This window comes from Rhinopithecus roxellana, chromosome 5 (assembly GCF_007565055.1).
Source record: "Rhinopithecus roxellana isolate Shanxi Qingling chromosome 5, ASM756505v1, whole genome shotgun sequence".
NCBI lineage: Eukaryota > Metazoa > Chordata > Mammalia > Primates > Cercopithecidae > Rhinopithecus > Rhinopithecus roxellana.
In genome coordinates this window covers 152,964,392-152,984,747 of record NC_044553.1, presented here as the reverse complement: position 1 = coordinate 152,984,747, position 20,356 = coordinate 152,964,392, and the positions used below count along the sequence as shown (strand labels likewise).

Sequence of the window (20,356 nt, the reverse complement as noted above, 5' to 3'; positions counted from 1 at the left end):
TTCCCTCTGACATAGCCTATCCAAATGAGAAGGAATCAGAAAAACAATGCTGGTAACATGCCAAAAAAGGTTGTTAATACCCTCAAAAAATCACGCTAGCTCACCACCAAACAAAAAAATCCCTGATTTACCTGAAAAAAAAATTCAGAAGGTCAGTTATTAAGCTAATCAAGGAGCCACCAGAGAAAGATGAAGTCCAATTTAAGGAAATTAAAAAAATACATAAGAAATGAGGGGAGAAATCTTCAGTAAAGGAATAGCATAAATAAAAAGCAATCAACCCTTTAGGAAGTAAAGGAGAGCACTGAGAGCAATGCAAAATGTTCTGGAAAGTTTCAGGAATAGAATCAAAGAAGCAGAAGAAAGAACTTCAGAGCACAAAGACAGTTTTAAATGAACCCAATCCAACAAAGACAAAGAAAAAAGAATAAAAAAAAAAATGAACAAAGCCTCCAGAAGTTTGAGATTATGTTAAGTGACAAAACCTCAGAATAATTGGCATTCCTGAGGAAGAAGAGAAATCTAAAAGTTTGGAAAACATATTTGGGGGAATAATTGTGGAAAACTTCCCTGGTCTTGCTAGAGACCTAGACATCCAAATACAAGATGCTCAGAGAACACCCAGGAAATTCATCACAAAAAGATCATCATCACCTAGGCACATTGCCATCAGGTTATCTAAAGCCAAGATGAAGGAAAAAATCTTAAGAGCTGTGAAGCAAAAGCACCAGGTAACATATACAGGAAAACCTATCAGATTAACAGCAGATTTCTCAGCAGAAACCCTACAGACTAGAAGGGATTGGGGCTCTGTCTTCAACCTCCTTAAACAAAACAATTATCAGCCAAGAATTTTGTATCTAGCAAAGCTAAGCTTCATAAATGAAGGAAAGATACAGTCTTTTTCAGACAAACAAATGCTGAGAGAATTCACCACTACCAAGCCAGCACTGCATGAACTGCTAAAAGGAGCTCCAAATCTTGAAACAAATCCTGGAAACACATAAAAACAGACACTCTTTAAAGCATAAATCCCACAGGACCCATACAAAAAAAAAAAAAAAAAAAAACAAGGTATACAGGCAACAAATAGCACGATGAATGCAATACTATCTCACATGTCAATACTAATGGTGAATGGAAATGGCCTAAATGCTCCACTTAAAAGATATGGAATAGCAAAATGGATAAGAATTCACCAACCAAGTATCTGCTGCCTTCAAGAGACTCACCTAACACACAAGGATTCACATAAATGTAAGGTAAAGGGGTGGAAACAGACATTCTATACAAATAGACACTAAAAGCAAACAGAAGTGGCTATACTTATACTAGACAAAACAAACTTTAAAGCAACAGCAGTTAAAAAGATAAAGAGGGACATTATATAATGATAAAAGGCCTTGTCCAACAGGAAAATATTACAGTCCTAAATATATATGCACCCAACACTGGAGCTCCCAAATTTATAAAACAATCACTACTAGATCTCAGAAATGATGTAGACAGCAACACAATAATAGTGAGGGACTTCAATATTCCACTGACAGCACTACACAGGTCATCAAGACAGAAAGTCAACCAAGAAACAATGAATTTAAAATATATCCTGGAACAAATGAACTTAACAGATATTTACAGAACATTATACCCAATAACCACAGAATATACATTCTATTCATCAGCACATGGAATGTTCTCCAAGATAAACCATATGATAGGCCACAAAACAAGTCTCAATACATTTAAGAAAAATGAAATTATATCAAATACTCTCTCAAACTGCAGTGGAGTAAAACTGGAAATCAACTCTAAAAGGAACCTTCAAAATCATGCAAATACATGAAAATGAAATGACCTGCTCCTGAAGAATCACTGGATCAACAATGAAATCAAGATGGAAATTTAAATGTTCTTTGAACTGAACTATAACACTAACACACCCTATCAAAACCTCTGGGATACAGCAAAGGCAGTGCTAAGATAAAAGTTCACAGCCCTAAATGCCTAAAAGTCTGAAAGAGCATAAATAATCTAAGGTCACACCTCAAGGAACTAGGGAAACAAGAACAAACCAAGCCAAAACCCAGCAGAAAAAAGGAAATAACCAAGATCAGAGCAGAACTGAATGAAATTGAAACAACAACACCAATATACAAAAGATAAATGAAACAAAAAAGCTGGTTCTTGAAAAATAAATAAAAATAACAGACCATTAGCAAGATGAACCAAGAAGAGAGAAAATCCAAATAAGCTCAATTAGAAATGAAATGAAAGATATTACAACTGACACCACAGAAATACAAAAGATCATTCAAGGCTACTATTAACACCTTTATGTGCATAAACTAGAAAACCTGGAGGAGATGGATAAATTCCTGGAAAGATCCAAGCCTAGCTTAAATCAGGAAGGATTAGATACCCTGAACAGACCAATAACAAGCAGTGGGATTGAAATGGTAACTTTAAAAATTACCAACAAAAAAAGTCCAGAACCAGATGGGTTCACAGCTGAATTCTACCAGACATTTAAGAAGAATTGATAAAAATCCTATTGACACTCTTCAACAAGATAAAGAGGTAATCCTCACTAAATCATTCTCTTAAGCCAGTATCACCCTAATACCAAAACCAGGAAAGGGCATAACAACAACAACAACAACAACAACAACAACAACAACAACAACAAAACTACAGACCAATATCCCTGGTGAATATAGATGCAAAAATCCTTAACAAAATGCTAGCTGACTGAATCCAACAACATATAAAAAGATAATCCACCATGATCAAGCGAGTTTCATACCAGGGATGCAGGGATGGTTGTCAATAAATGTAATATACCACACAAACAGAATTCAAAACAAAAATCACATGATCATCTCAATAGATGCAGAAAAAGCATTTGACAAAATCCAGCATCGCTTTATGATTAAAACCCTCCACAAAATCGGCATATAAGGAACACACCTTAATGTAATAAAAACCATCTATGACAAACCCACAGCTAACATAATACTGAATGGGTAAAAGTTGAGAGCATTCCCTCTGAGAACTGGAACAAGACAAGGATGCCCACTCTCACCACTTCTATTCAACATAGTACTGGAAGTCCTCATAGGAGCAATCAGACAAGAGAAAGAAATAAAGGGTATCCAAATCAGTAAAGAGGAAGTCAAACTGTCACTGTTTGTTGATGATATGATCGTATACCTAGAAAACCCTAAAGACTCCTCCAAAAATCTCCTAGAACTGATAAATTAATTCAGCAAAGTTTCAGGACGCAAAATTAATGTATACAAATCAATAATTCTGCTATACACCAACAGTGACCAAGCTGGGGATCAAATGAAGAACTCAACCTCTTTTACAACAGCTGCAAAAAAATAAAATACTTAGGAATATACCTAACCAAGGAGGTTAAAGATCTCTACAAAGAAAATGACAAAATACTGCTGAAAACTCACAGATGACACAAATAAATAGAAGCACATCCCATGCTCTTAGATGGGCAGAATCAATATTGTGAAAATGACCATATCACAAAAAGCAATCTACCAATTCAGAACCAATTCCAATCAAAATCCCACCATCATTCTTCACAGAACTGGAAAAAAAATACTAAAATTTATATGGATCCAAAAAAGAACCTGCATAGCCAAAGCCAGACTAAAATGAGGCTTCACATTACCTAACTTCACACTATACTGTAAGGCCATAGTCACCAAAACAGCATGGTACTAGTATAAAATAGACACATAGACCAGTGGAACAGAATAGAGAACCCAGAAATAAACCCAAATATTTACAGCCAAGTGATTGTAGACAAAGCAAACAAAAACATAAAGTGAGGAAAAGACACCCCATTCAACAAATGGTGCTGAGATAATTGGCAAACCACATATAGGAGAATGAAACTGGATTCTCATCTCTCACCTTATACAAAAACCAACTCAAGATGGATCGAGGACTTTAAGACCTGAAACTATAAAAATTCTAGAAGATAACATTGGAAAATCCCATCTAGACATTGGCTTAGACAAGGATTTCATGACCAAGAACCCAAAAGCAAATGGAATAAAAACAAAGCTAAACAGGTGGGACTTAATTAAACTAAAGAGCTTTGTTACAGCAATGGGAACAGTCAGCAGAGTAATCAGATAACTCACATAGTGGGAGAAAATCTTCACAATCTATACATCTAACAAAAGACTAATATCCAGAATCTACAAAGAATTCCAACAAATTAGCAAGAAAAATCAAACGATCCCATCAAAAGTGGGCTAAGGATATGAATAGACAATTCTCAAAAGAAGATATACAAAAGGCCAAGAAACATATGAAAAAGCGTTCAGCATCGCTAATGATCAGGGAAATGCAAATCGAAACCAGCAGGTGATATCACCTTACTCCTGCAAGAAGGACCATAATCAAAAAATAATAGACGTTGGCGTGGATGTGGTGAAAAGGGAACATTTCTGCACTGCTGGTGGGAATGTAAACTGGAACAACCCCTATGGAAAACAGTGTGGAGATTCCTTAAATAACTAAAAGTAGAACTACCATTTCATCCAGCGATCCCAGTACTAGGTATCTACCCAGAGGAAAAGAAGTCATTTTACGAAAAAGATACTTGCACACACGTTTATAGCAGCACAATCTGCAATTGCAAGATTGTGGAACCAACCCAAATACCTATCAATCAATGAGTGGATAAAAAAACTGTGATGTATATATATACAATGGAATACTACTCAGCCATAAAAAGGAATGAATTAATTGCATTCACAGCAGCCTGGGTGGAACTTGAGACTATTATTCTAAGTGAAGTAACTCAGGAATGGAAAACCAAGCATCATATGTTCTCACTCATAAGTGGAGCTAAGCTACGAGGATTGGAAGACATGAGAATGACACAATGGACTTCAGGGACTCAGGAAAAAGGGTGGGAAGGGGGTAAGGGATAAAAGACTACGTATTGGGTTCAGTGTGTATTGCTTGGGTGATGGGTGCGTCAAAATCTCACAAATCACCACTAAAGAACTTACTCATGTAACCAAATACCACCTGTTTCCCCAAAACCTATGGAAATAAAAAAGTTAGGAAAAAAAGAATAGAGCCTGGATCACACAACCACAGACACAGGCACCAGCCGCAACTACACCACCACCTGCTGCTGGCATCAGAATATTCTCAAATTGAGCCTGGGCTTAAGTCACAATCCACCATTTGTTTGTGGGACAGGCAGTCAGGGCAGACACTTTGGAAAAAAAGAGCCCTTCCTGTTTGCTGTGCATTATCTTCATACCACTTCCCAGAACTGACCTGACAAATATTGACCAGGTCGCTGCGATCTTCAAACACCATTTTCCTGTGGGTAGAGGTGATGCAGTGCTGAAGACCCGGGCCCCCACTCAGTGCCTTCGTTCTGTGAGTACTTTGCCTGTGCCCAAAATGAGGGCAGGGGCAGCAACTGCCTCACTCCCTTTCTCTCTCTCTCTCTCTCTCTCTCTCTCTCTCTCTCTCTCTCTCTCTGTGTGTGTGTGTGTGTGTGTGTGTGTGTGTGTGTGTGTGTGTGTGTGTTCCTGGCTTTGGTGGTAAGGATAGGAGAAGTAAGTCCCTGAAGAAGAAATGCAACCATGTACTCCCTCTGAGTCTTAAAGGAGGGACTTCAGGTTTTCAATCGCCTTTTATGGAAAACTTGGCCCTCAAGAATTTTGAGAGAACCCCAAATATTCCTGGCAGTTAGGCAAGAAAATGAAACAATACAACCCAAAGCACAATGACAATGATGCTGTAGCAAATTCACTAGAAGCTCTCCTCTGAAAAGGGTGCTTAGGAGCTCTGGTCTGGAGTCTGCGCCTTGCTCCTGCTCTCACCAGGTGGCTTGTCCTAACACTGCATCTGTTGCCCCCTGTGTACAGTAGAGCTGATAATCCCTGTGCTTTGAGGTTCTCATAAGGATTAAATTAAATAAGACGGAACAAGTGTTTCTCAACAAGGGCACTACCAGCACCTGGGCAGGACCACTCTTCATTGAATGTGACTCTTCTGACTGTTTCAAGAGCTTTCAGGAGCCCGGCTGTTCCCCAACTAAACTCCAGCAGCACTCCTCCACCAGGCATTAAGCCGATCCAAAATGTCACCCCTACCTTCTTTACACACACCCCTCCCCATGCCTTTGTCAGGAGCCAGTGTTACAATGCATATAATATTCTATCACTTCATAAATCCTTAATAAGTGAGAATACTATACTTTTTGAATATAGTTCTTAATTTTCCTCTGGTATCTTTCTGGAAGAGGAATTAAGACATGAACTGGGCCTCATTACCCCCAGGCTTGATAGAAAGGGAAAAAAACTGCTATTGAGTACTTTCGCCATGCCTAGAGCTTTGTACATTGACTGTCATATAATCCCGAAATGGCCCCACACCCAGGAGGTGGCAATACCATTTGTATTTTGCAAAGGGAGACACTGAGTTTCAGGGAGCTGCTTTTGCACACTATCAGGCAGTGAGTTACTGCACAGCCTTGATTCCAAGGCCCCTTCATTTACAATTCAATCCTCTTTGGGAAATAGGTCCTTTGCAAGTCAGGGGGTCCTTGGGGTACAGTGGGGTAGAAAATGGTGCTGAGTTCAATGGGATAAAAATAATAAACCAGAAATAGTTTCATCACAGTCGCTTTATTTTACCCAGGGGTACAACAATTTTTAAATTGATTTGCATCTTCCAAATTTTCAATCAAAAGAAAATCTGAAGTGTATGGGAGCTGTCATTAAGTGAACCCACACTGTGCTGCAGAAAGGGAGGACGTAGCCTTGGGGACGTGCCCACAGGACTTTGACCAGCAAATGCATTTCAACATAGCGGATAATGAGACAACATTTGTCCCTCCTGACAGCTGGCCTTTGTGGTTTGGCAGACTATTCAGGGCACCAGGGGCTACAAACCATTTGCAAAAAGATAACCTCTCGTGCACTGCCACAGCATTTGCAATTGATCCAGAAGTCATTGGTTTGGGAAAAAAAAATATGAAAGCGCCAGTTAAGACACAAATGTTATCAGGACAAATTAATGAGGAGTGATAGAGGTGGTCAGCAGTGCACAGCTGCTGTGCAATGAATGGAGCAGTGGAAGAGTTGGATTTGAAGGGAGAAGAGAAGGCTGCCTTCCTTACTGAGGACATCAAGGTTTGGGAGCGTCCCAGTAGCAATGTGGTCATGAGTCTTCTGCAAGAACCTGAGGGTGTGTGTAGGGTGGGTGGGGGGATGGGACTGAAAGGGAAAGGAGAGCATGGAACATTGGGCAGGGTGAGTAGAGACAACACTGTTTGTACTGCAGTTTCCCCTCCATCTCAGGCTGCATTGCCGGCCCTAAAACAAGGGGTCTTCCTGCTCCTGTACCACTTTGATCCCCTGGAATTGGACTAAAGGCTCTTCTGGCACATTCTATAACTTAAAGCACAAGAGATTTCACATTAGTTTGCAACGGCTATCTTAATAAATACTACATGCCGGGCACCTTAAACAACAGATATTTTTGGCTCACAGTTCTGGAGGTCCAAGATCAAGGGGTTGGCAGGGTTGGTACCTTCTGAGGCTGTGAGGGAGAATCTGCTCCAGGCCCCTTTCCTAGCTTTGCCTCTCTCCTAGTTTGCTGGCCATCTTTCACGTTCCTTGGCTTGTAGAAGCATCACCCTGATCTCTGCCTTCATCTTCACACGGCATTCTCCCTGTGTGCTGTCTGTGTCCAAATTTCTCCTTCTTGTAAGGACATCAGTCCTATTGGATTAGGAGCCTGTTCTAATGACCTCATCTTAACCGATTACATCTCCAATGACCCTATTTCCAAACAAGATCATATCTGGAGATACTAGGTGTCTAGACTTCAGCATATGAATTTTGGGCAGATACAATTCAGCCCATAACAGATATCATCCCCACAGCCCTGCAGCAATAAAAAAATTAGAGGTTTCAGCCTTTGCATGTGACAAGAGGCATCCCAGATATTAGAGGCTGGACGGAGACATGGAGACAGAGTTCCTGTCTCTCGTCACTCCTCTAGGCTCCATCAATCCTGCTACTTTGCTACCCACTCCTGGGCTGTCCTCATCCACACGTCCAGATGGTCGATCCTCACATCCCCACTCCAGCTAATGAACGACTGGAAAGGGGGAGGGCACTCTTCCTTCTCTTGAGGCCTGACCGAAGTTTGCACATCATCCTTTCCTTTCCAATGGGCAGGATCATAGTCAATAGCCATGCTGGATGTGAGGGAGGCCTAACATCACTGGCAGCGTGGCCAGGACATTTGCTCCAAGCATGTTCTTCTCAATTTGTCATCACATATATATTTGCTTATTTAGCTATTGAGTGTCACCTAAGCTAGTGTCAATTAAACCCTAAACTCTAGGAAATCTGAAATTTTGTTTACTTCTTTCCCCCACTAAATAATGAGGACCTAGTGCACTTCTTGGACCAGGTAGATGCTTGAAAGTTAATGAATGATTGAAAGAATGACTGGAAAGAAGAAAGAAAAAGGAAGGTAAGAAGGAAGGAAGGAAGGAAGGAAGAAGGCAGGAATGAAGGAAATGAAGGAAGGAAGAAGTAGGTGAAGGAAGAAGGAATGAAGGAAGTGAAGGAAGGAAAGACATAAGGAGGGGAGAATGAAGGATACATAAGGAAGGAAGGAAGGAAGGACAGGAAGGGAAGGAAGGAATGAAGAAGGAAGGAAAAGGAACAGAAGGAAGGAAAGAAGGAAGGAAGGGACAGAAAGGAAGGAGCGAAGAAGAAGGAAGGGAAGGAAGGAGAAGGAAGAAGGAAGGAAGGAAGGAAGGAAAGAAAATAGGGAGGGAGGCTAGACTATGGAAGTTGTTTTGCTGTGGTGGTGGTGGTTGTTTTTAAAACAGATTCTCACTCTGTTATCCAGGCTGGAGTGCAGTGGTGCAATCACAGCTCACTGCAGCCTCCACCCTCTAGGGCCCAAGTGATTCTCCCACCTCAGCTTCCAGAGTAACTGGGACTGCAGGCACATTCCACCACACCCAGCTAATTTTTAAAAACTTTTTGTAGAGGGGAGTCTCCATATGTTGCCCTGCCTGGTCTCAAACTCCTGGGCTCAAGCGATCCTCCCACCTCAGCCTCCCAAACTGCTGAGATTACAGGTGTGAGCCACCATGCCTGGCCAGGAGTTGCCGTTGTTGTTGTTATTGTTGTTTTATAGCCCAGAGACTTTTACTCAACAAAATCTTAGAAACCCATATGTAAAGCAGATAAAGGGTTGCTACCTTCACTGAAGCCTTAGAAGAAAGTGTCCAGAATCCTAATTGTCCACCGCCTTGTCTTCTTTAGTGCCCCTCATGGCAGCCCTATGGGCACATTGTGAAGGTGGGATTTGTGATATGAGCAATAGAGAATTGTGACATTATTTATGGAGAAAAGTGATATGTTCACCCTCTTGTTTTCAGAGAATGGGGCCAGCTTGGCTTTGGCTACTGGGAACAGGCATCCTGGCCTCTGTCCACTGTCAATCCCTTCCTGCCCATGGAGATAAAAGTCTGCAGGGGCCTCAACCCCCTGGGCATCAGCTCTCAGAGCCAGCCCCCGCCTACCGCAGAATCACACCCACCATTACCAAATTTGCTTTGCGTTTGTACAAAGAGCTGGCAGCAGACGCCCCTGGAAACATCTTCTTCTCGCCAGTGAGCATCTCTACCACCCTGGCCCTGCTCTCTCTTGGGGCCCAAGCTGACACCTCAGCTCTGATCCTGGAAGGCCTAGGATTCAACCTCACAGAAACCCCAGAAGCCAACATCCACCAGGGTTTCCGGAGCCTCCTCCACACCCTTGCCCTGCCCAGCCCCAAACTCGAACTAAAAGTAGGAAACTCCCTGTTCCTAGACAAGCGACTAAAGCCTCGGCAGCACTATTTGGACAGCATCAAGGAGCTTTATGGAGCTTTTGCCTTTTCTGCCAACTTCACAGATTCTGTTACAACTGGGAGGCAGATTAATGACTATGTGAGAAGGCAAACATATGGGCAAGTCGTGGACTGCCTCCCAGAGTTCAGCCAGGACACGCTCATGGTTCTTGCCAATTACATCTTCTTCAAAGGTGAGGCTTGCTCAGACAGAGTTATTGCCACTGCCTCTGCAAGTAAATGCTCTTACAGCAGAGAGCCAGCTAACAGGTTCTTTGCTAACCACTTGGGGAAATCTATGAATAAGATAGAGCTTTCCCACCCTTGCCTGGCCACAGTCCATGTGGGTTGGAAATAAGTACAGACGCGAAATAACTCAGTGGGATGGTGATGTTCTCCTTGCGTAGGCATTGGGTCCCACAGAGTTTCCAAAAGAGACACCCATCCAGACTTGAGAAGCTTCCTGGAAAAACAGCCACCCAAGCTAAGACATGACAGTGAGTTTTATCCACTCAGGTGAAAAAGCTTGGGAGAGGTGGGGCAAAGAGGGTTCAGGTTGCAAAAACCCAGCATATCTAAAGGTCCAGGGAAAAGAGATATCATTGCATTTTCAAAGAACTGAAACAAAATTTAATTGGGATAGAACATCAAACACAACAGCAGAATAATAGCAAGAAGCCAAGAGTTGCAATGTAGAGGGAAACAGAGCCACGTTGAGGGCTCCCAACTTTATTCAGCGAACCTTAGAATTGTCAAAGAGTTTTAAGTGTGAAGTGATAGGATTACATATTTTTAGGAAGACCAGACTGGCTACAATTTGGAAGGTGGTTTGGAAGGGAGAAAGGGTGAGAAAGGAGAGACAAGTTGGGAGGTTTTCAAAGTGGTCCAAAGTAAGTAGAATGGTGGGTTTGAATAATGTTGTGGTTTTGGAGGCTGAATCAGCAATACTTGGTCATTCATTGGGTGTGGGTATGTAGGACAGGATGATCCAGTTCTCCTGTTATCTAGACCAGTGCTTGCAAGCGGTGTTCGTGGGGACAGATTTATAAGAAGTAAGAGAGAATATACTACACATGTGAATGTAACCATGACCCCAAAATTCTGCATTTCTAACTACATCTTAATGGGCTTTTGCCTAATGCAAGACGTTTTATTAATTGAATTCTTTTTCCTTTTTCAGTTTGAAGATTAGGGAGTTGGGGTGGGTGGGTGAAGGAAGGAGTTCTCGAGCATCTCTGTAGAAGGTTGCTGTCCAGAGGCAGTTTGGTTGAGAGGGATTAATTCAGTGTGTGCAAAAGCAACCTGAGCTGCACAGTCAGTCCTCCCAGCTCTGCAAATCAGTATGTTTAAATACATACACAAAGACTCAGTTTGATCATCCCTGATATGGGAATAATAATACTTATTTCTTATTAATTTTTATGATAATTTAAAGAGATAATGTCTAGCACATGGAAGGTGCTTCGTAGATGGAAAAATACCTTTCAGCTTCTTAGAAGCTAAGTTCCTCTGAAATGGAACAAAATCATAGGCTGTTAGGGCTCAAGCACTGGTGACTTGTCCTAGAGGCCTGACTCAGGCCTAAATTCTGGTCTCCTGGCTCTGTATCCTTTCTACTTTTTTGCCATATACTTGCATAGCCAAGAGGAAGTGTGGTTTTGTGTGTGTATATACCCAGAGGTGCTCTCTTGAAAAGCGTTCTCATGGCCTTACGGGTTTTGTGTCCTAAGCCAAGTGGAAGCACCCTTTCAGTCGCTACCAGACCCAGAAGCAGGAAAGTTTCCTTGTGGATGACAGGACCTCTCTCCGGGTCCCCATGATGCACCAAAAGGAAATGCACAGATTCCTCTATGACCAGGAGTTGGCTTGCACCGTCCTCCAGATAGAATACAGAGGAAATGCCCTGGCGCTTCTGGTCCTCCCTGACCCGGGAAAAATGAAGCAGGTGGAGGCCTCTCTGCAGCCAGAGACCCTGAGAAAATGGGGCCAATTGCTCCTGCCCAGGTAAGTGTCACAGCAGAAGGATGCTAGCTGACCTTGCTCAAGAACCCCAGTAGGTCTTGATCAACTCCAGCTGCAAAAGCCCAATGTCTCGATTAGGCTCACCATCTTGTCCTTTACTAACTGTGTGATCTTGACAATTTTCTCACCTTTTTTGGGCCTTTAGTGTAAAACTAAGGACATGATACCTGCCTCATTGGGTTGCTCAGTGGATTCATTGAGTTTCTACCCACAGAGAACATAGAACTCAGATTGGTATGTGGAGCATAAGAAGTGTTTACCAGGAATTGACTGTTGTTATACTTTCCTGGTGTCTGTCTAGTCCCCATCTCCTTTCCTCTTGCTTTCCTCTCACCACCGCACCCCCCCTTAACAATTCACTACCAGAAGGTGGTTAAGTGCAGCCAAAAAATCAGATCAAAGACAGTGAAAAATAATCATGGCTGGGTGCAGCAGCTCAGACCTATAATCCCAGTGCTTTGGGAGGCCAAGGTGGGAGGATTACTTGAGGCCAGGAGTTTGAGACTAGCTTGGGCAACATAGCAAGACTCTGCCACGATACAAAATGAAATATATATATATATATATATTTATATATTTATGTATAAATGGCATCACTATGCCATTTAACAAACATGAGGAACCTGAAGCGGAAATGGGTGAGAGATGATGGCTGCTTGTATTAGGGGATGCCAGAAGGTAGAGTTAGGACCTAGTTCAGAAGCTTAGCCAACAGAACTTGCTGATGTATCAGATATGGAAGTGGGAAGATATGTTGATATATATATATAGCTGGGCATGTTGGTGCATGCCTATAATCCCAACTACCCAGGAGGTCAAGGAAAAAGGATCACCTGAGCCCAGGAATTCGAGGTTACAGTGAGCTATGATTGTGCCACTGCACTCCAGTCTGCGCAACAAAGCTAGATCCTATCTCTAATAAAAAAATATTATTATCATTATATTGTTAAAGGGTGCTTCTAATTTAATTAAAACATGTTTTAAAAATTAAATATCAAGAACATTGTAAACATTAAAGTTCCTGTTTTATGTGACCTCTAAACTATTTCCCATCTCACTCGCTTTTTGGTTTGTAGTTTCATCACAACTTCAGCTTTTTCTAGTTTCCCTAGATCCCTTTCACCAGCTAGTACTTTCTTGGGGGTGCATCTTCTTTTATGGGGTACTCAGAGATGAAATCTGGTACTGAGTTCTACTCACTGCTTGCTGCATAACAAGCCACCCCAAAAGTGAATGACTTAAGACAATCACTTCCTTGGTTCTATGGATTAACTGGACTCAGCTGAGCAGTTTTCATGTGTTGAGGTAGATGGTAGCTGGAGCTGAAGCCACTGAACTCTTCACTTATGTGTCTGGTGCCTGTGCTGGGCTGACTGGAGGAGACTAAGGCTGGGAGGCATCTCTCTCTGCAGGTAGTGTCTCCATGAGGCTAGCTGAGGTTCAGTAACTCAGCATAGCTAATACTGGTATATGGGAGCTAGGGTCTTCAAGACAGAATATTTCAAAGGCAGGAAATGAAAGCTACCACTCTGGTAAGGCCTAGGCCCGAAAATCAGCATAGTGGCACTTCTGCCGCATTGTATTGGTGGCAGAGCCAATAGGTGGGTGGTGCAGAGCCCACCCAGATTCAAGGGGAGGGCACATAGATGCCACCTTTTGATGATCTTGAGTCCACCACAACCTTGTAGGCACCAGCCAACCCACATATCCAAAGGTGGCTTCTCTCAGCACCCCATTCACACTGAGGTACCAAGGATAGAGAAGGTGTTCTGTGTTTGGGCAGAGATTAAAGCGCCAAATAGAAGGCACAGGCCAAGGGGAAAGGCCAGCATTTAAGGGATTATTCCTGTTGTCTATGTAGCTCCACGGCTCTAGTCAGTTGCTAATTTCAGCCCCATAGTCCCTGGCTCCTTTGGGGTGAGACTTCTCCTTGCCCCCATCACAGAAGGAAGTGCCATAGACTCTTCTAGACCAGTAGATTTTCCCTCAGGGAGGGTTTGGTTTGACTTCTTCCCACTTTGACATTCTAAAAGCAAAACTGACCCAAATTACTCCTCTAAATCTCAGATATTCCTTGTGCCAGAGAGTTACAATATCGTAGTAGCCATTTGTATGGGCTTTTAGATATAAGAATTTTAGACTCTGCCATGTTTCACTCCATTCAGACGTGAGGCAGGTTAGCTTGCCAAGGGAAACTACACTTCCTGGCACACCATTCGTGTATGCATTCATTCACAGTTGTTGAACACCCACTGTGTTTTGGGCTCTCTGTCAGACCCTTGCCCCACTAGACTCTACTCCACCCCCCAGCCCACTGGCCTGGAGCTTGCTTCCCACCCACGTGCTGCCTATGGGAAACTTGTCAAGTAGCCCTAGATGTCCTCCTACTTCAACTAGGCATCCAGACCCTCATCTTGCCCAGGAGTCAAACCAGCCACGATTCTCTAACCTGAATTCAATTTTCTGAGGCAGAAGTATTCAAGTTGATCATGAACTAGTCATGCTTTCAGGTGCCTGGGTAGCTGTCAAATCATAATTAAAAAGAACGATAGCACCAGAGAGAAAGGGCAGATTTGCTGTGGATCCAAAGAAATTTCCGAACTTAACCCAGGGAAATGTCGCAATCAGATGGTAAAGATGCCCCAAACACAGGAGCGAGAGTTCATTTGTGCCGTATGCCCAACACACATGATCTCCCATCAGATCCTCGCAACAGCCCCAAGGAGGGGGCATCACTGTGTCATTTAACAAACATGAGGAACCTGAAGCGGAGACGGGTGAGAGACAATGGCTGCTTGTATTAGGGGATGCCAGGAGGTGGATTTAGGACCTAGTTCAGAAGCTGAGCCAACAGAACTTGCTGATGTATCAGATATGGAAGTGGGAAGATGTTGACAGTATTAACCTCATGTGGTCATGATGTGGATTCCATCAGTTCAGACTTGAAAAATCACAGCCAATATCTGACACCTAGAAAGCCCTCTATAAATGTGATGAAGATGACAAAGACATGTAGCTGTGCCTGGAGTGTTCTCAGATCCAGCCACAAGATATTCCAGGAGGAACAAAGAGAAGGGAGCTGTTGGTATGGGTAGTGGAATGGTCCGCCGTAGTGAACAGTGTCATGGGAAGACTGGCTGCCTCTCATGCTGGGAAATGCCTCTCTCCCCCACAGCTCAGGCTGCCAACATACAGAGCAAGAGTGGCACATATAACAAGACAGCACCATTTCTCTGTGTGTTTCTCTCTCCAGTCTGTTGGATTTGCACTTGCCAAGGTTTTCAATTTCTGGAACATATAACCTGGAAGACATACTTCCCCAAATTGGTCTCACCGACATACTCAACTTAGAAGCTGACTTCTCAGGAGTCACTGGGCAGCTCAACAAAACCATCTCCAGGGTAAAGTGGTGAATATGGATGTGTGTGGGCAGGTGGGGGCAGGGAGGAGGTTTCTCCTTTGGCATGTGGAACATTTAAATGTCAAGTTCTCTGTTTTTTGTCCTATGTGAACTATTTAATACCACAGTCCTTAAGGCTTCTTTTCATGGGCTCCCCCTTCTCTATCTCCCCTTCCTTAGGTTTCTTCTATTCTTCAGGACAGGAATACAGGGTTCTAAATAGAATTGATGGTCATTTGGGGTCAACCATGCAGCCAGAATTTCCCTGGGTGTTGATAGTTTTATTTTGATTCCTCATACCTCCTTCCAGGGCAGCAGTGAAACTCTACCTGCCTTTGTTGTAGCTCTAGAGGGTAGTGAGGTATGAACTAGAGGTGCATCAGTCAGCTTTGCTGCAGCAACAAAACAATCCCAGAATCTCAGTGCCTTACTGCAACAAATGCTTATTTCCTGGTCATATTACCTGTCAGAAGCAGGTCACTACCATCAGCCACAGGGCTGCTGCACGCATCTCCCTTCCAGGATGTAGGTTAAAGAAGCCCCTGTTTGGGGCAAACCATTTTCATACCAGGGGAGGAAAGCAAAAGAAGATGTGTACATGGCTCTAAACACTTGTCCCACACACAGCCTGTGCCATGGCCACTCATGTGCCATCAGCTGAAGCAAGTCCCACAGTCCCGATCGTCTCCCCCTGCAGGTGGCACTGCTAGTCTTGTGGAACTGTCAAGGACCGATAACCCTCTAATGGGAAGAGAGAGTTCATATTTGGAAATAACAATGCATTCATCATGGAAGAGAAGACACAAAGGCCTTTCCCTGAGCTTCAGCTGTCCACTTCGTTTTAGGATAGACTTGTCCATTACCATTTGAGTCTTCATTAGAAACTTCATAAGGAAATTATTCTGTCTTTTATTTGGGAAGGATCAGCTGAGGGGGTGAATGTGCACCCAAGGCAATGGAGACATAGTCTTGTGTGCACATACACGTGTGTGTGCATGCGTGTGCATGCGTCTATATGTGTGCGTGCATATTTGCATGTGTGTGCATGTGTATGTGTGTACGTTGGAGAGTTAACAAAAACGGAAAAGAAGTAGTTTAGCTTTTTTTTTTTTTTCTTTTTCTGAGAAAGAGTTTCACTCTTGTTGCCCAGGCTGGAGTCCAGTGGTGCAATCTCAGCTCACTGCAACCTCCATCTCCCGGGTTCAAGCGATTCTCCTGCCTCAGCCTCCCAAGTAGCTGGGATTACAGCCCACAACCATGCCTGGCTAGTTTTTTGCATTTTTAGTAGAGATGGGGTTTCACCATATTGGCCAGGCTTGTCTCGAACTCCTGACCTCAGGTGATCCACCCACTTTGGCCTCCCAAAGTGCTGGGATTACAGGCGTGAGCCACCGCACCCGGCCTAGCTTTTTAAAGAAAAAAAAAAAGATTTTTTTTTACACTGACCTTAAATGCTAGATCTATCTTTTAATATAGCTTTTTAGTTAATTGAAAGGGATCATCAAGGCCAATGTTTTATCCACTTTTTTCAAAGCCTCAAAATCCTTTCTTCCTAGGAAGTAGTGTGAAAATGAGGCTAAAAAAAGGGAAGTTTCTGGCACAGAGGCTGGCAGAAGGCTTGGCACATCAGACATGCTGAGCACTTTCTGAACATCATTGATTTAGGCTGACTGAGCTATTTTATAGATGAGAAACCGAGACTTAGAGAGATTATGTGGAGCTTGTAGCAGAAAATGACAACAAGGCCTGTGCCACAGGTATACCCAGAGGCTGGAGAGATGCTCCTAAAAGTTGTTTTTGGGTTTTGCAACCTGGTACCTGCTTAGCAGCACTCTAGTTCAGGCCCTTTTGTCTCCCCATTAAAGAGTGATGGGTGATGTCGGTGTAAACCCTTGGGATGCGCAGTGTCTTCTCCTTGAAGGCGCCCAAACTGATGCTGTCTTCATCCCCTCTTGTCCTCTAGGTGTCACACAAGGCGATGGTGGACATGAGTGAGAAGGGGACCGAGGCCGGGGCTGCTTCAGGCCTCCTCTCCCAGCCCCCATCTCTGAACACCATGTCAGGCCCACATGCCCACTTCAACAGGCCTTTCCTCTTGCTCCTTTGGGAGGTGACCACCCAGAGCTTACTCTTCCTGGGAAAAGTTGTCAACCCAGTTGCAGGGTAACCGTGGTGAGAGGCCAGGGGTTATCTTACCTCGGCCTGGACCAAACAGATAGGCCAGCACCAGCCTGCATCCTGGGGCTGCTATGTGGACCAATTCATCAGTGTGCCAAGATTCTAATAAAGTTGACCTTGCGTTCTGTGAACACTAAAGAGCAATGCTTACAAGGGAGGGCCAGCTTCTAGCCACTCACTCACAATTGTCTCAAATCTGGTGTTAACTGTGCTTAGAAAGTTGAAAATGAGAACAACCCTCGTGTTACGGCCTCCCAGGAGATGTCACCACTGCTGCCGCCATTGTAGATACTTGCTGAGCGTCCTTTGGGTGAGGGTCATAGTGGAAAACACAGAGGGGATCAGCAGGAGTAAGCAAGTGTCTCCCTTCATAATGGCCAATATGTGCTGCACAGACAAGAGAGGTTGTCCTAAAATGTCATTGCCCAGACATCAGGGGCTAGATCCCCTCAAGAGGAGGTTGGACCTGTGTCAGGGCTCCAAACTACACCCCATGTAGAAAACCAGGTGTGCAGATGGGCCGGCGTAATCATGGGTCAGCCTGGAGGGAGGTCGAGTTCAAGCAGCAAGAACAGAGCATCAGAGCCCAGGGCAACACAAAGACCAAAGAAAGCAGGAAGGCAAACTTGGCCGGGAGGGATGACGGACGTCAGGCAGGGTCAGCGGGGTGAATTGGGGGCCATATTCAGTTGCGATGGAGCCTCCATTAGAGATCCAAAGTCCTACGCCCCCATGTGTGCCCCTCCAAGAGACATTCATTTGAAACTAGTGGGGAAGCAGAAAGATATGCCCAGCTGCTTGTGTGTACCACTTGGATGATAATACCCATCACTACAATGAACTCCATGCCCAGACACACCGGAGGGTAGGATATAGGTGGTGAGTGTCTAGAAAGGAGCCATCCCAAAAAAGTGTTACAGTGGTGGAAACTCCTGACCCTACTCCGAGGAGGTGAGGCTCAGATCCTGAAGACCAGGTAAGCTTTAAATAAAGAGAAAAGGGTAGGACAGTCTGGGAGAGGGCAGAGGAGAGATGTGATCGGCAAAAGCAATGGGTAAACAGAGGAAAAGGTATGTTCCAATAAAATGAGAGAAAACCAGCTTTGCAGCCAAGGAAAGTTCAGGTAAGGTCATGGTGGAAGGCAGTGTTAGAGAGGTATTCAGAGATAAAAGGCTGGAGGCTTTAGGTCCCCGTGGAGTGAGTGTGAGTGTGGTCTTGTAGACAGTGGAGAGTAGCTGTAGGCCTGTGGGCAGATGTGGATATGAACTAAGTAGTGATGGGGAAGTCATCTGTCAATTGGGCATAGATAAGAATGAGTAGGGTGAAGCCAGGGTAAGGGCCAGCCAGGATGGCAACATGCGGTCCACTCAACCACCGACCATGCTGCATGCAGGGCGATCAGAACACATGCATCCACTACTTCAATGCAGATTTATTAAACACCTCCTATGCCAGGCACTGGGAATGCAGCAGTGAACAAAACAGATGATAGGTCCTGCCTACATGGGGCTTACATTCTAGCAGAGGAAACCCGACAGTAAACAAAACAAGTAAGTGAAATATGTACTGTATGACAACAGCAAGGACTGTTCAAGGACTGGTCAGCAAGGACTGGTCAAAAATATGCCCGGGAAAGTCTCTATGGTGCACATGAAGGGGCAGCTGGCCCCTGACGGTGACAAAGTGGATTGCTCAGTGGCGAAGCTGGATTTAAGCCCAAAGCTGCAATGTCTCCACAATCATCCTTCTTGATTAAAGAAAACTGCAACTGAAAGATCCCTCCCTGTCATCTCTTCTGAGAAAGTGGCACTCGATTGAGACCAAAGTAGTCAGTGGTCTAAAGATATTCATTAACTGTCATGGAGGTTTGGACCAACCCTTCAAGGCTTCTGTCTTTTGCACCCAGTGCTGCCTAGGGAACACACTATTGAGACATGTCTTGTGTTCACTGAATGTTAGACACCAATGTAAGCAATTGACAGATGTCCATAAACTTACTATTTCCAACAGTCATAGGAGGGAGGCACTGCTACATCTTCATCTTACGGGTGGGGAAACTGAAGCACAACGTGCTAGCATATCTGGAGCCTGGATTTGAACCCAGGCTGTTCATCTCCGTAACCCACTTGTTTCATCTCTATCCCACACTTCTTCTTGTGAGCACAACTTAAAAGCCCTTCAGCCATGCCTCGTTGGCTGCCACACTGCAAGGATCTAACTCCCAGGGTCATAGGAAGTAGGAGAGGGAAGAAGTCACAAGAGCAGGAGCATCTGGGGAAGACTTTCTAGGGAAAGACCCAGAAGCATGGATGGAAAGTTGGTGGTTTAAGAAGCACTGATTGAGGACAGGGATGTGCCCTTTGTTGTTTATTTCTGTATTCTGGTACAGACACTAGCATAGGATAAATAGTAAAACCTTTTCTACCTTAATGCTGTGAGGGGAGTTGTGCCACGTGGCAGAATTCCATGACAAAGACTCAGAGGCAGGAAAGAAAGCAGCCTGGTGAAGGATATGGTATAAAAGTACAGTTTTGGGAGAGAACTTAGTGAGAGAGACCCCGTTCTACTCCAAGCTGTGTAGACAGCACTCTCTCTCTTTGGCCTCTTGCCTTCCCTTCTTTTTGGGAGGCCAGTTGAGGCAGGCTCCCTGGACTCCAGTGACATCTTACACCCTTCAGCTGGCTGGACAACCTTGGACACATTGCTCAACCCCTCTGTGCCTCAAGTTCTTTTGCAAAATGGAAAGTGTAAACCTTGCTTTACAGAATTGTAAAAATCAAATGAAGACATAAATGTGAAACATTAAGCACTTGATATACAGTAGGTGCTCAATGA

At 43.9% G+C, this 20,356-nt stretch overlaps 1 protein-coding gene across 1 annotated transcript; it reads left to right on the top strand.

Moving 5' to 3' along the window:
* The first annotated feature begins 5,312 nt into the window (after positions 1-5,312).
* On the top strand, positions 5,313-17,652 carry SERPINA11 (serpin family A member 11). Its single transcript, XM_010384552.2, has 5 exons — positions 5,313-5,430; positions 9,470-10,115; positions 11,652-11,925; positions 15,197-15,344; positions 17,307-17,652. Exons 2-5 carry the CDS (start codon positions 9,473-9,475, stop codon positions 17,508-17,510), a joined length of 1,269 nt encoding a protein of 422 aa, XP_010382854.1. The 5' UTR covers positions 5,313-5,430; positions 9,470-9,472; the 3' UTR covers positions 17,511-17,652.
* The last annotated feature ends 2,704 nt before the right edge of the window (positions 17,653-20,356 follow it).

Excerpts from the sequence above, each read along its gene's own strand:
- SERPINA11 (XM_010384552.2), top strand. The coding sequence starts at position 9,473 with ATGGGGCCAGCTTGGCTTTGGCTACTGGGAACAGGCATCCTGGCCTCT. Across the intron at positions 10,116-11,651 it reads CAATTACATCTTCTTCAAAG|CCAAGTGGAAGCACCCTTTC; the intron begins GTGAGGCTTGCT and ends TTGTGTCCTAAG. Across the intron at positions 15,345-17,306 it reads TCAACAAAACCATCTCCAGG|GTGTCACACAAGGCGATGGT; the intron begins GTAAAGTGGTGA and ends CTTGTCCTCTAG.